This window comes from Mustela nigripes, chromosome 16 (genome assembly GCF_022355385.1).
Source record: "Mustela nigripes isolate SB6536 chromosome 16, MUSNIG.SB6536, whole genome shotgun sequence".
In the NCBI taxonomy this organism is placed as follows: domain Eukaryota; kingdom Metazoa; phylum Chordata; class Mammalia; order Carnivora; family Mustelidae; genus Mustela; species Mustela nigripes.
In genome coordinates, this window is record NC_081572.1 from 40,607,391 (window position 1) to 40,623,026 (window position 15,636).

Here is a 15,636-nt window from a genome sequence, read left to right on the forward strand (position 1 = left end):
TTTTACATCTTTCTCTAAAATCATTAGGATTATACAAACAAAGATTAATACTCAGCCTGGTAAGTCATAGTGATAATGGCAAATTCAAAATAAATGCATATTAGGACCAAATTCTACTCATGGGGAAGAAAAAATAATGATTACTGTAATTTTCTTCCCTTAATTAGAGCAGGTTCATAGAAACAGGCAGCATATTCTTACCATGTTAGCAAAATGAGGTGTTTCTCTACAAATAATGGAATCACCGAGTTTTCCTTTATTTCAAAAGTACTATATTCTCAATCCCAATTGTTTAATAATGACTTTCTCTTAAGGTAAAGGTTTACCATTAGGATTTTTATAATCTAAGCACAAATATCAAGATTCTGCCTGAGATTGTTTAGATAAAAATAAAAGGAGTAAAAAATTGAAATCTTTAGGTAAGATTTACAAAGTGACACACTCCCTCCATAAACTTTTTTTTCGCCCTCCATATACTTCTAACAATGAAGAAAAACTTTCACCTCTAGGAAAAGAAACCACTCACATTACCTGCAACAAGAAGCAAGAATGAAGAGAGTCAGCATTTCCTAAGGCCTTGAAATTAAGTTTCTTTTGCATTCATTTATAATTTTTAAACATAACAATAATAAAATTAGACCAGGGATATCCAATGCAACAAATGCCCCCAAAATGCCTTTGGGATAAATCAAACCAAAGGAACACAGAGAATGTTTTGATGTAACTTAATTCCAGGGTTAATTGAAATGAAAGCTATTTTGTGCCAGAATTAGTAGAATGATTTTACAGTGAAGGTCAAATAGGCTGAAGTGAAGATGTTCTCAACAAACAGCAAAAGATTTTTGTTTTGCTTTGAAAGAAACAGCTAATAAAAAGTTCTCCAAACTTACTGATTTTTTGTTTTCCTTTTTTTCTTTTACTGTAGCTTTATTCAGTAGGGAGTGGCAAGTTGCCTACAGAACAGAGATGAGCACAAACAAGTCACAGCACCAACTACATACAGCAACAAAAACAATGTTGGCTTGTACATAAAATTACATGATCAAATGTAACACAAATGGAATCAACAAAAATAGATTTTGAAATAGATTTTGAGGGATGAATTTTATTTCTGGATTTTAATTTTTATTACATTTTTAAGCCAAGCACTAAATAAACAGCAAGAAATGTTGAGACAATCATATCTACTATTTCTGGCTATAAATCACAGAAAAGTTCTCCCCAAGTAAATTTGAGGATATTTAAGATCTACATTTAATTCCTAGCTTTTGATAAATTTCATGTAAGATGTTCATTGCAAGTAGATCACACACTCAAAACACTTCTATGTGTCTACATAATTTTTTCTTCATAAATACTTCTCTGTGTATCCTTCAATTGACTTAAAGTTCTTTTTTCAGTAGCTGGCATTTAATTTAGACCTACTGATTTAAAAAATAAACATTAAATGGCTAAATATAATGGTTAAATTCACTTCAGGGATTATGAATCAAAAATCTCTTAAGAAAGAGTCTCTTAAGCTTTCACATATTTTTTCTGTTTGCAGGCTACTTCCTGAAGAAGTTCTAATCAGAGGAGGTTAAAAGTTCTGCAACATTTGGAAGAAGAATGTTACCAGCTCAACTAGAAATAAGCATTAATTAATATTAAAGTGAAGAAACTGCAGAGAAAATATAGAGTAAAACTATAAGCCCACTTAAAATTTTTCACATATTTGACTACCAGAATGTATCAAAACACCAAAAAGGAAAACAAAACGAAACAAAACAAAAAACCACCACAGCTCTGAGTTCCTTCTAAGCCAAATAGTTCTTTCGTATCATATATCATACCATATCTACACACACACACACACACACACGCGCGCGTATTATTTTTAAATTAGGCTCCACACCCAGCATGGAGCTTAAACATGGGGCTTCAACTCACCATCCTGAGATCAAGACCAAGCTGAGACCAAGAATCAGATGCTTAACTGAGTGAGCCACCCAGCCACCCCTAGGCCAGAGTTCTTTTAACTTTTAAATTAAGACTCCTGGTTGGTGTAGACTAAGCACAGTTTTTAGTATATTTAAAGCCAAGTTAAATCCACCATTCATGGAATTTTATTCTAGGAATTCAGTGCATTCAGCACCATAACCTTAAAGTTACTTTGATATTTGTTTGTCCATCCATTCATCCATCCATCCACCCACGCATCCATCCAAGGAGTTATTGTGCATCCAACATGCTAGATATCATCCTAGGCATCAGAAATAGCAGTAAAACAAGACGACACCATCCTTTCCTTAAGGGTCTTTGGTTCAAACTTTAGACTATATACAAAAGTACTGGTAACCAAACAGATCACTAAAATGCAGTTTCATGCAACTTTTTTCAATTATGGTATATAATTTGCTTTTACCGACTTAAAAAATTAGTGTAAACTACTTTGGTTTGGAGAAGCAGATTTACTGAGGAAAATATGGCATTTACTTCGAATCATAATATTTAGCTCCTTCTCAGAATTCTCTCACCATAACTAGGAGGAAATCCATTCTGGTAACTGTTTTCTCATCATAGGTATCCCCAGCTTTTCAAAAGTTCGCTTTCACAAAAGACCTAACTTAGTACCTATTTCTGCTAACTGAAAGGAACCCAAAGAGGCTTTTGCTTTTACAGGGAAAAGTAGCAAAAAGCGACTATTGCAATCAGTGCTCATTCTGCAGCAAGCCATTAGAGAGGCAACACACACCCCAACCAGCAAGTGGCTGCCAAGATCCTTCCCCAGGAGCTACACTCAGCCTCTCAGCTTCAAGTTGCCACAGCTTTGAACTTGCCTCTGAGTATCGTGCTTTATCTTGATTTATTTTATCCGTTAAATAACGGATTTTATTTATCTGTGCTTTATCTCAATTTATTTTATCCGTTAGCAAGATGTGTCCTAGGGTATCAGGAAAGCCTAGGAGTTTGTAAGGGTGTTACACTTGGTATAAAGCTGAATGCAATTAAGCATTTCAAATGTGGCACATTAAAGACACCATGTGTACACTGAATTTGCCTACATCCACCCTTCATACTGCTAACTCAGAGAGAAAGAATCTTGAAAGTTGCTGAGGTTACTAACTGGTTCTGCCAGTAGAAAAGTGGTCTCTTTTAGTCAGCATCTGGAAATGGATGCAATGGAAAGTCTACTGCTTGAGTGGATTGATGGGTGAGCAAAGCATGGTGTTCCATTAAGTTATCTTACACTGCAGGAGAGATTAATTTTTTTTAGTAAGCTGAAACAAAGTATTGGACAACGATGACCAAAGTGCTGTAAAAGTATAATTTAAAGGTACACATGGGTGGTCTGATCAGTTTTGAGGTAAGGGTAGCTCCATAGCTCTAAGGGTACTAGAGAGAGTGCTTCAGCTGATACTAAAGCTACTGAAAAAGTCCCAGAACCAGCAAAAACAATCATAGCAAAAACAATCATACAAGCAAGTGTTTAACTTCAATTTATGATTGGAAAAATTGCTGAGCAAGACATTTATTTCAATAGAAAAAAAGCAGACTAAGGGACACAAGGCAGCAAAGGACAGGTTTGATGCCCACTATTAACACCACTGGTGATGCTATACTTAGGCCTCTACTAGCATAACACCAGAAAACCTAAGGGCACTCAAAGGCACTCATAAGACTACTTCTTGTGTTTCATTCACATCCAAGCAGTTGGAATATCCAAGTGATTTTTTTTCGAAGCACATGAGTACATTAGTCCTTTTGTTGAAAATACCGTAAAGAAAATAACCTTGGTAATAGGTGTCTTTTGATTGTTGAAAACCATGCTGCTCATCCACCTGGCATTACGGAGTATGGCAATAACATTCCTGTGTGTTCTTCCTACCAAATATGATGTTCTTGATACAACCATGGGTCCTAGGCCTACTCACCACAATTAAGGCTTCCTATATGCAAAACGTGATGCATCTCACAGTAAGTGCATTTGACAGAGAAGCCAATTCCAAAGCATGTACACCAGGGATCTGGAAAGACTACAATATAAAACTGGCAATCACCAACTTTGAAGGTGCTCTTGATAAGTTAACACGTTCTGGATGTGAAATGGTGCTGAGAGGATGGTCTCCTGCAGCAGGAAACAATTTTAAATGATTCAAACCAACAACAATAAATACAGCAATACTGGGGCGCCTGGGTGGCTCAGTGGGTTAAGCCGCTGCCTTCGGCTCAGGTCATGGTCTCGGAGTCCTGGGATCGAGTCCCGCATCGGGCTCTCTGCTCAGCGAGAGCCTGCTTCCCTCTCTCTCTCTCTGCCTGCCTCTCCATCTACTTGTGATTTCTCTCTGTCAAATAAATAAATAAAATCTTTAAAAAAAAAAATACAGCAATACTGACTTCAGCTAAGGAGGCTTGGTTTGTGGAAACTGATGAAGACCCCATGGCATCCCATGATCAAGAATTGACAGATGAAGAGCTGATGCCATTGCATGAGCAAAGAACACCAATCCACATTCAACACTAGTGAACGGCCCAGAAGTTTATTCAGGAACTGAATGTGAAGCACGTGAGATTTTTGTGACGATGGACAGTGCTGCCGTGACTGCAGGAAAGTATGGCTTTAATTTTGAAAGGGCACGTAGGTTTAGGGGCAGGTTTACAGAATGTCTTGAATGCCTACAAATAACTGTAGCATAGAAAAATCTGAGAGGCTAAGCAGTTGAGCATACTGTCGTATTTCAAGCTTTCCACACCAGCCACAGTAGCCACAGCAGACGATGAACCTCAGCCTTTGACATCGAGGCAGGCAGACACAGAAGAAGGTACAAACGTTAGTGACCTGCTTGCACTGATGGATTTAGACAATGATGAGATGTTAATAGATGACACTCTTCCTCTCCCTCCTATACTCTATACTACTGTACCTCTCACCACCCCAACCTCCAACACCCCAGCCTAAAACACCACCATCACCACCTGTCAGCCCTCTGGTGTGCTTGCTGTCATCCCAATTCTGGTAAAGCTGAAACTACACAGTACATAAATTATTTATACTCTATACGGACTGTGTATTTATCATATTATTCCTGTTTTTACTATACGTTAATGTTATTTTAGGTAATTTGTGTTATTTGGCATGATTTGGTTGGTTGTTTTGGAGGTCTGGGAATACTAAAAAATGTCCCATATAAATTAACGGTAATTGCTTCTTTCCTTTATGCCATTTTGGCTTATAAAAGATTTCACAGGAACGCTACTTTGGGATAGCAGGGGAAACCTGTCTTCAAAAACTATGAGGAGGAAAAGTAGAAATAAAGTACCTGAGAAAATGTCTCAATTATAAATTTAACACATGTTCACAGTTGGCTATCAATACATAATCTTAAGCTAGTCCACTAAGTAAGGGGACATACAAAATAAGAGACCTGGTTAAAGCATGATTCTAAAAAGGCTTAAGAGTCAAAAAATATAAGCTCAAGAAAAGGGAACTAACACTCAGAGAAGTTTAGTACCTAGCAATAACCTCACTTAGCTTTCAAAATTTTCCAAGTAAGTCCCAAAGCAGGAGCCATATTTACTCGAGGAAATAATGAACTACTACCCCTCCCAGTAGAACACAAAAGTACAAAGGTACCATTATGTTATTGCCAAAGTCAAAAGGGCAAAAGAAAGCCAGAAGAAGAAAGATGAATAAAAAAGCAAACTAAGGGGAAAAACTACTTTTGGTAGGAGACTCAATGAAAGAATAACTGAAGATAAAAGCTTTTTTTCTTTCTTTTAATTAATAAATGTAAAATTCCCTGTTATCATTTACTTATTAAAAAACTAAACCTTATTTATAAATATAGCACTTTTATTCTATAGTACTCCCAACAATAAACTTCTCCAACACTTCAAAACAACCCACTAACACAATATTTAAATAATATTCTTAAAGAGAATAATTTTATGTGAAATATTATGATAATTCAGGTCTGTTATAATACAGTATATTTTATTATGGAGTGCTTTCAAAAGCACAACACATAGAGTTTAATAAGCCACAAGTGATCACCTCACTCCATTTTCTGATTTATTTTCACTACCTCCCTCCCTTCCTATAAAACCTGGCACAAATCTTGTTTACTTGGGTGGAATGGATGGGAAATTTTTATTCCTTCATTAAATATTTTCCTAAGAACTTAAAAAGTGCCAAGCCTTGTTCCTTTTACCTTTTCAGAATCATGGTCTCAAATTGGACTCCAAGTTTGCTGATGATACAAAAAAAAATTTTCCTTTAGGATGACAACCACACGAAGAATTTCTAATAAAATCTACTAAGTCATGTAACCAGGCAGTCAGTAGCTATTCCCTTTTATGTCAAGTCAAAGCCAATGCCACTTCCAAAATCCACTTGACCACTTTCCTCCAATTTCCTCTGCCTCCAACCTTCACCTCTTATCTTTTTTTCCATGAGTTTTGTTTTTTTCTTTTTAAGATTCCACATATAATTGAAATCATACAGTATGTCTCTGACTTTTTTCACTTTGCATGATACCTTCAAGGGCCATGTACATGATTACAAATTATAAGTAATTTTGTATGGCTGATTAATATTCCATTATGCATACACCCACAATTCTTTTGATTCATTCATCTGGTGATGGACACTTGGGTTGTTTCCATGTCTTGGCTAGTCTAAGTAATGTGGCTATGAACACGGGGATGCAAATATCTTTTCGAGTTACTATTTTCATTTCAGTATGTCCCCAGAACTGGAACTGCTGAATGATATGGTAGTTCTATTTTTAATTTTTTGAGGATTTTTCCATACTCTTTTCCATATTAGCTATAGCAACTTACAACTGCAACAAAGTGCACAGGGGTTCCCATTTTTCTCTATGCATGTCAGCATTTGTTATCTCTAGTTTTTTGGATGGTGGCCATTCTAATTCAGGTTTGAGGTGCTACCTCACTGTGGTTTCTAAGTTGCATTTCCCTAATGACTAGTGATGCTGAGCATCTTTCCACCTATCTCTTGGCCTTTTATCTAAATTCTTCAGAAAAAGGTCTATTGGCAAGTGTCCACTTTTTAAATTGAGGTGGGTTTTTGTGGGCGGTTTTTTTGGTATTGAACACTTCCCCACTCCATAGGTTGTCTTTTCACTGTGTTAATGGTGTGCTTGCTGTGCCGAAGCTTTCTAGTTTAATGTAGCCCCACTGGTTTATTTTTGAGTTTGTTGTGCTGTAGGTGTCACCTCCAAAAAATCATTACCAAGGCTCATGACAAGAAGCTTTATCCCTTTGTTTTCTTCTAGTAGTTTCATGGTTTCAGTTCCAAGTCTTACATTTAAATCTTTAACCCATTTTGAGTTAATCTGTGTGAGGATGTAAGATGGCTCTAGTTTCATTCTTTTCCGTATGAGTACTGAGTGATCCCAGTCCCATTGAGTATTCTTGGCTCAATATTAGTTGAACTATATATGCTTGGCTTTATTTCTGGGCTCTTGATTCTGTTCCACTGGCCAATTGTCTCTTTTTATGCCAATACATACTGTTCTGATGACTATAGCTTTAAATCAGAAGTGTACTGCCTCTTTCTTTCTTCTTGCTCAGGACTGCTTTGGCTATGTGGGGTCTTTTGTGGTGCCATACAAATTTTAGGAGTATTTTTTTCTATTTCTGTCAAAAATGCCATTGGAGACTTGATAGCGATTACTCTGAATCGATAGATGGCTTTTGGTAGCATTCATATTTAAACAATTAATCCTTCCAATCCATGAACAGAGGATACCTTTCCCATTTATCTGTATCTTCAATTTTTTTTCATCAATGTCATAGTTCCCAGCACAGAGATCTTTCACCTCCTTACATTTATTCCTATTGTTTTGATGCTATTGTAAATGGGATCTTCTTTTTAAATAAATTTCATTGTTAGCATATAGAAATACTACTGGTTTTTGTATGTAATTATGTATACTGTAACTTTACTAAGTTCACTGATTAGCTCTGTGTTTTGGCTGTCATTGGAGTTTCCTATATACAAAATTATGTCATCTGCAAATAGAGACAATTTTACTTTTTCCTTTCCAATTCTGATACTTTTTATTTTTCTTACCTGATTGCTGTAGGTAGCACTTTCAGTATTATGCTGAATAGGAGCAATTAAGAGTAGACACCCTTGTTTTGTTCCTGAACTTGAGGGAACGCTTTCAACCTTTCACCACTGAGTACATTAGTTGTGTGGTTGTCATTTATGGCCTTTATTATGTTGACATATATTCCTTCTATGCCTAACTTAGTAAGAGTTTTTATCATGAATGGATGTTAAATTTTTCTGCATTTATTGAGATGACTGGATGACTCTTTTCTTTCATTGTATTAATGTGATGTATCACATTAATTGAATTGCATATATCCAACCACCTTTGCACCCAAGGATAAATCCCACTTGACCACTGTATCATCATTTTAATATATTGCTGAATTCAGTTTGTTAGTAATTTATTGAGAATTTCTGTAGCTATACTCATCAATGATATCAATGGACTGTAGTTTTCTTTTCCAGCAGTGTCCTTTTCTGGTTTGGGTATCAGGATAATGCTGGCTTCATAAAATAAATTTAAAGTGTTCACTCCTCTTCAGCTTTTTTTAAGAGTGTGAAAAGCATTGGTGTTCGTTCTTCTGTAAATGTTTCGTAAAATCACCAGTGAAACCAGATGGTCCTGGGCTTTTCTTTGTTGGGAGAATTTTATAGTAATTGGTCTATTCAGAGTTTCTACTTCTTCCTCAATCTTGGTGAGTTGTAGGTTTCTAAGAATTTTTCCATTTCTTCTAGGCTGTCCAGTTTGTTGACATATAGTTTTTCACAACAGCCTCTTATAGTCATACCAATTTCTTTGGTATCAGTTGTGGTATCTCCTTTTTCATTTCTGATTTTATTAATTTCAGTCCTTCCTCTCTTTTCCTTGGTTAGTCTAGCTGAAGGTTTGTCAATGTTATCTTTTCAAAGAACCAACTCTTAGTTTGGTTATTCTTTTCTACTGTTGTTCTGTAGTTATTTCTATTTATTTCTGATCTTATCTTTATTATTTCCTTTCTTCTGCTCACTTTGAACTCAGTTTGTGCTTTCTCTAATTCCTTAAGGCAGAGAGTGAAGTTGCTTATTTAAGGGATCTTTCCTGATTCTTAACAGAGGGGTTTACTGGGATGAACGTCCCTCTTTGACTGCTTTTTTTCTGCATCCCACATGTTCTGGTATATTATGTTCCCATTTTTACTTATCTCAAGAAACTTTTTTATTCCTCCTTTAACTTCTTCCTTGATCCATTAATTGTTCAGTGTAGTATTTAATTTCCATGCGTTTACCTATTTTCCAGTTTTTGTCATGTAACTGAATTCTAGCTTCATGACACTGTGGTCAGAGAAGATACTTGGTATAACTTCAATCTTGAATCTGCTAAGACTTGTTGTGTGGCCTAACATATGGTCTATCCTAGAAAGTGTTCCATGTATGCTTGAAAAGAATGTATATTCCGCTGTTGTTAGAATATTTGATATATGTCTGTTAGGTCCATTTGGCCCATAAATGTTGTTCAAATCTGCTGTTTCCTTATTCTTTATCTGGATGATCTATCCACTGTTGAGAGTGGGATGTTAAATCTCCAGCCAACTGGGGATTTAATTGTATTAAATATATTACTATTCATTTCTTTTAGGTCTGTTAGTTTTTGCTTTATATTTAGGTGCTCCAATGTGGGGCACATAAATACTTATAAACTATTATATCTTCTGGATGTATTAACCCCTTTTTATCATTACATAATGACCTTCTTTGTCTCTTTTTACTGTTTTTAGTTTGAAATCTATTTGGTCTGAAATGAGTATAGCCACCCCTGACTTTTTGTTTTGTTTTGTTTTTGGGTTACCATTTGCTTGAAATGACTTTTTCCATCCCTCACTCTCAGTCTATGTGTGTCTTTAGGGCAAATAAGAATCTCTTGTAGGCAGCATATTGTTGGATCTTGTTTTTTTAATCCATTCAGCCACTCTATGTCATTCAATTGGGAAAATGTAATCCACTTATGCTTAAAGTAATTATTGACGGGAAAGGGCTTACTATTGCCATTTTGTTAACTGTTTTCTGGTTGTGAGCTTGTTTTTGTTTTGTTTTTAATAGATACAGCAGAAACATCTTTATAAATAGCAATGAGGGAATAATTCACACAGAGCGGCCTGAAACAGCTTTTTAAAATGGTGATTTTCACTGATCTTGCTAATGTCTCTAAGCAACTGAAGCCCTGTGCTAAAAAACAAAGGGCTGGGGATGACTCTGCAAAGAAAAAGACACAAAGGCAAGGGATTTGGTAAATGCATAAATTCTTTCCCCTGTACCCACCCATCCCAAACTCCAGACCACTAATGTTTCTTCCAGAATCACAATTTAAACAGGTTAATATAGATCTGCACTAATCTCCCCTGGAATGATTAAATCGTCCCTGAAACTACATATGCAATTCAGAAACACAGAGAAAGCCATAAAAAGAACAAACACCTAATATCCTCAATATGTAGGGGATGACTGTGGACATCTGAACTCAGAAGCATTACTTGCAGTGCTAGTGCTATAGAGTGTAATAGTTTAATCTGAATGATGATGCAATGTATTTTATAAGTATAAAATAAACAGATTAGTTTGTCTAGGAAAACCTGACAAGAACACATTATACCTTTAAGAAGACATCAAAATTATAGATCAAACACCTCAACCATATAAAAAGCAAGAAGTAGACCTGACTCACATGTGAAAAACCCTGTGAGTAATTCAGACAAAGGATAACCAAAAAATTCCATGATATAGCTCATTTCAACCATGTCTATTAAAACCAACAGATTCTGTGCATTTTAAACTTGCTCCCAATGCAAGGAAAATTATTTTTAGTACCCTCTTAAAATACTCCAAACTGTCTCCTAAGCAATATTTAGTTTTTTCAAAGCCAATTCTGACAATTCTTAATGTATTAGTCATCCACATCGACTCAGTATTTTCAACCACCCACCTTCAGCCGCTAAATTCCTCTTTAGTAAAGCATTCTTTTTACTTCGAATTTAGATTAATAACGGTACTCTCTAGCCGTAAGCACTTATGCACTGAGCATACCTGGTACAGACAATGGCACACACTTCGAAGCTGAGGGGGGAATTCTGAGGAGGAACTGATGATGGCATGGAAGAACTTTTCAGTCATCTGAAGAAGGTTCCGTTGATTTTCCTCAAGGCTCTCTGACTGTTCTAACCTACAAAAAAAAAAAAAAAAAAAAGAGAGAGAGAGAAGGTAAAATCCATCTACAATAAATAAATAAAAGTACTCTTTAAAAGAGACTTTCAGCCAAATGCAATGCTGAACTTTGCTGGGATCTTGATTTGAACTAAAAAAAAACAAAAAAACAAAAAAAAACTGTAAAAGGGCAATACTGAGAACTGTGTATAATTCTTACTCCCTTATATTCTCACAAATTTAGTATATACTCAGCTTAGTGCCATCTTCTCCACTCTGGGTATGTCTGCCTGCAAAAAAATGTATTCCGGTTTGCTCTCCACTTCTTTGGTAAAAAGCTTCTCTGTGAGGCAAGTCTGTAGTTATCTGGCTGTGCAAGAGATGGGGTAGATGAGTCTAATTCAAGGTGATGTATTAGCAAGTCTATTTGTCCACAGGATCAAAAACCACATACTCTAAAAACTGTTATCAGAAATAAAGGTGAGGGGCACCTGGGGTGCTTAGATGGTTAAGCATCTACCCTCAGCTCAGGTCATGATCCCAGAATCCTGGTATCGAGCCCCAAGTTGGGCTCCCTGCTCAGTGGAGAGCCTGTTTTTTTCCTCTCTCTCTTTCCCTCTACTCTTCCAACTCCCCACACCCCTCCAGCCCCAGCTCATGTTTTCTCTCACTATCTCAAAAAAATAAAATCTTAAGAAAGAAAGAGAGGAGGAAGAAAGAAAGGTGACAGCTGATTCCTGAGAGCTTCCCTCCTAGCCCTCCTCCTTCCACACTTAGTTTTGAACTAGTGCAGGGAAGAGGAATATTATTTATTAGGCATCTCCAACCCCAATGAACCATCTGTCAACCCACTTTAAAAATATACAATATGTGCATATTTTATTGGACCTAATGTACAAAGAACACATGAAAGAAAGACAGGTAATAACGAATTATAGTTTGAAAACTCTGTACTTTATCTTGTAGTCAACAGGGAACAACAGATGTTCTAAGAAAGGGAGCAACAAAAAAATTCAGGTTTCATAAAAATGCCTATAACAAATGACCTGAAAAATGAAAAAAAAAAAAAATGTTGGGCAATAATGGGTGAGTTACAGCAAAAGTCAATGGGATCACCATTTACAATTATACCAAAAAGAATAAAATACCCATGAAAATACTTAACCAAAGTGGTGAAATACCTCTATAAGGTCTTTCTTAAAATTTTAAGACACTGAAGAAAGAAACTGAGGACAACACAAACTAAAGAAAGACACACCATGCTCATGGATTAAAATGTGTATACTACCCAAAGCAATCTACAGATTCAAGGCAATTCCTGTCAAAATATCGAGTGTTTTTTTTTACCAAACTGGAATAAATCTAAAATTTGTACAGAACCACAAAGGACTTCAGTATATGTGCTGCTGAAGTGAGCACTAGAACCACAAAGGACTTCAAAGAGACAAAGCAATCTCGAGAGAAAAGAAAAGGCTAGAGGTATCATCACAATCCCAGATGCTACAGAACTACAGAATCAAAACAGTATGATACTGGCACAATAACAGTTGCATAGATCAATGGAACAGAAAAAAGAGCCCAGAAATAAACCTATGCCTGTACTGTCAATTAATCTGTAACAAAGTAGCAAGAATACACAATGAAGAAAAGACTGTCTTCTGAATAAATATTATTCAGAAACTGGACAGCTATGTGCAAGAGAATGAAACTAGAGCACTTTCTTATAGCATATGTAAAAACAAACTCCAAATAGCTTAAATACCTAAATATGAAACCTAAAACCATAAAAGTCCTAAAAGAAAACAAAGGCAGTGATCTCTTGGATATCGGCCTTAACAACGTATTTATGGATATGTCTCCGCAGGCAAGGGAAACAAAAGTAAAAATAAATTATCGGGACAACACCAAATAAAAAGCTTTTGCACAGCAAGGAAACCATCAATAAAATGAAATAGCAATACTGAAATAACAATACTAAATGGGAGAAGATATCTGCAAATGATACAACTGGTAAAGAATTAATATCCAAAATATATAAGAAACTCACACAACTCAGTACCAAAATACCCAAATAAAATGGAAGGGAGTTGGGGGGAAGGAGGGAGGAGTGCCTGGGTGGCTTAGCTGGTTAAGAGTCTGCCCTTAGCTCAGGTCATGACCTTAAGGTCCTGGGACTGAGCTCTGCCTTGGGCTCTCTGCTGAGCAGGAAGCCTGCTTCTCCCTCTCCCACTCCCCCTACTTATGTTCCCTCTCTTGCTGTCTGTCAAATAACTAAATAAAATCTTAAAAAATAATTACAAGTAGAAACACCTTATGACACAGTAACTCAACTCCATTACTTTGTATTTACCCAAAGAAAATGAAAACACTAATTGAAAAGATGCACACACCCCTATGTTTACTGCTGCACTGTTTATAACAGCCAACTCAACAGAAGTCACTGAAGTGCCCATCGAGAGATGAACAGATTAAGAAGATGTGTTACACACACACACACACACACACACATGCAGGAATATTACTCAGCCATTAAAAAAGAATGAAATCTTGCCATTTGCAACAACATGGATGGACCAAGAAGTTATTATGCTAAGTGAGATAAGTCAGAGAAAGGCAAATACTGTGGGACTTCACTTATACGTGGAATCCAAAAAACAAAACAGGAGCACCAGGGTGATGCAGTCGGTTAAGAACTGACTCTTGGTTTTGGCTCAGGTTGTGATCTCAGGGTCATGAGATTGGGCCCAGTGTCAGGCTCGTGCTCAGCCCACAAAGTCTGTGTCAGATTCCCTCTCCTTCCCCGTTTCCCCTCCTGGTCGTGCGCTTGCTCTCTCTCTCAAATAAATAAATCTTAAAAAACAAAATAAATGAACAAACAAAAAAAACCACTTTTCAAATTGGTGGTTGCCAGAGGAGAGGGGGCTAATGGGATGTGTGATATAGGTGAAGGGGATTAAGTGGTACAAACTTCCAATCATAAAATAAGTAAGTCACAGAGATGAAATTGAAAAGTACAGCATAGGGGATATAGTTGATGTTATAACAACGTTACAAGGTGACAGATGGTGACTGCACTTATCACAGAGACCACTAAATAATATACACAATTGTGAAACCAAAATACTGTATACCTGAAACTAATATAACATTGTGTATCAATTATACTTCGGTTATTTTTAAAACCTGATTTTAAAAACAAAGTCAATAAGATCAACTCAGTACTGACTAAAAAGATAATGATACAGCCGAACTATGAAATATTACATAGCAGGTAAAAAGAATGAGTAATCTTTCTATACTGACACAGAAAGATCTACAATATAGAGCTAAGTTAAAATTAAGTTGCAAAACCAGGTATTTGTTCAAAGGCTACAAACATCGTGGTTTGAAGGGGCACAGGTACCCCAATGTTTACAGCAGCAAAGTCCTCAACTGCCAAAATAGGTAAAGAGGCCAGATGTCAATGACAGATGAGTGGATACAGAAGATGTGGTGTGCACAAACACACACACACACACACACACACACACACACACACGAATATTACTCAGCTGTCAAAAAGAATGAAATCTTGCCATCTGCAGCAATATGGCTAGAGCTGCAGTACTATGCTAACCAAAATAAGTCAGTCAGAGAAAGACAAATACCATATGATTTCACTCATGCAGAATTTAAGAAACAAAACAGATGAACATAGGGGAAGGGAAGGAGAAGTAAAATAAGGTGAAAACAGAGAGGGAGGCAAATCATAAGAGATTCTTAACTACAGGAAATAAACTGAGGGCTGCTGGAGGGCAGGTGGGGGAGAGATGGAGAAACTGGCTGATGGTATAAAAGAGGGTACGTGATGTAATGAGCATTGAATGTTGTATACAACTGATGAATCATTAAATTCTACCTCTGAATCTAATAATATACTATATGTTAATTAAACTGATTTAAATAATAAAAGTTGCAAAACCATGTATACAAGGTTTCCATTTTTATCACTCCAATTGTATGTATAGTCTCTACGACTAGATTTATGTATATGTATATGCAAATGCACTGAAAAAGGGCAAAGAACAGACTAAACTAGTAACAGAGCTGTATCTCCAGAGGTTATCAAAGATACCTGTAAATTTTTTAAGAAAAATGTATTTGTATGTAATTTTTATAATTAAAGGCTAATTTTAAGAATCAAGGGGAGAAACTGTGAAGGCCTGTTCTCATGTACGGTAATAGAAAAGTGGAGTCAAGTTATAGATGGGAGGATGACACACCTGGTAGGATCCACTTCAAAGCTAACATGCTGCCAATCAGAGGATGTGATCACAATTCGTAATAACGGATCCAGGAGTTTTTGTAGGTAGGTAGCACCATATACCTAAAGAAATATAAAAGTAGGAATTTATTATGCC

General features: G+C 36.3%; 1 protein-coding gene across 7 annotated transcripts in view; it reads right to left on the reverse strand.

The window, feature by feature from the left end:
* Positions 1–15,636, reverse strand: part of NF1 (neurofibromin 1) — a 252,360-nt gene that overhangs the window by 113,034 nt on the left and 123,690 nt on the right. For 5 of the 7 annotated variants that reach the window (XM_059379759.1, XM_059379760.1, XM_059379756.1 and 2 more), the window contains 3 exons: positions 15,499–15,602; positions 11,120–11,255; positions 891–953 (listed from right to left, as the gene is read on the reverse strand). In XM_059379759.1, the coding sequence (XP_059235742.1) occupies positions 891–953; positions 11,120–11,255; positions 15,499–15,602 (303 nt within the window). The remainder of the gene's footprint in view (positions 1–890; positions 954–11,119; positions 11,256–15,498; positions 15,603–15,636) is intronic. The other 2 variants (XM_059379758.1, XM_059379757.1) reach the window with 1 other exon arrangement.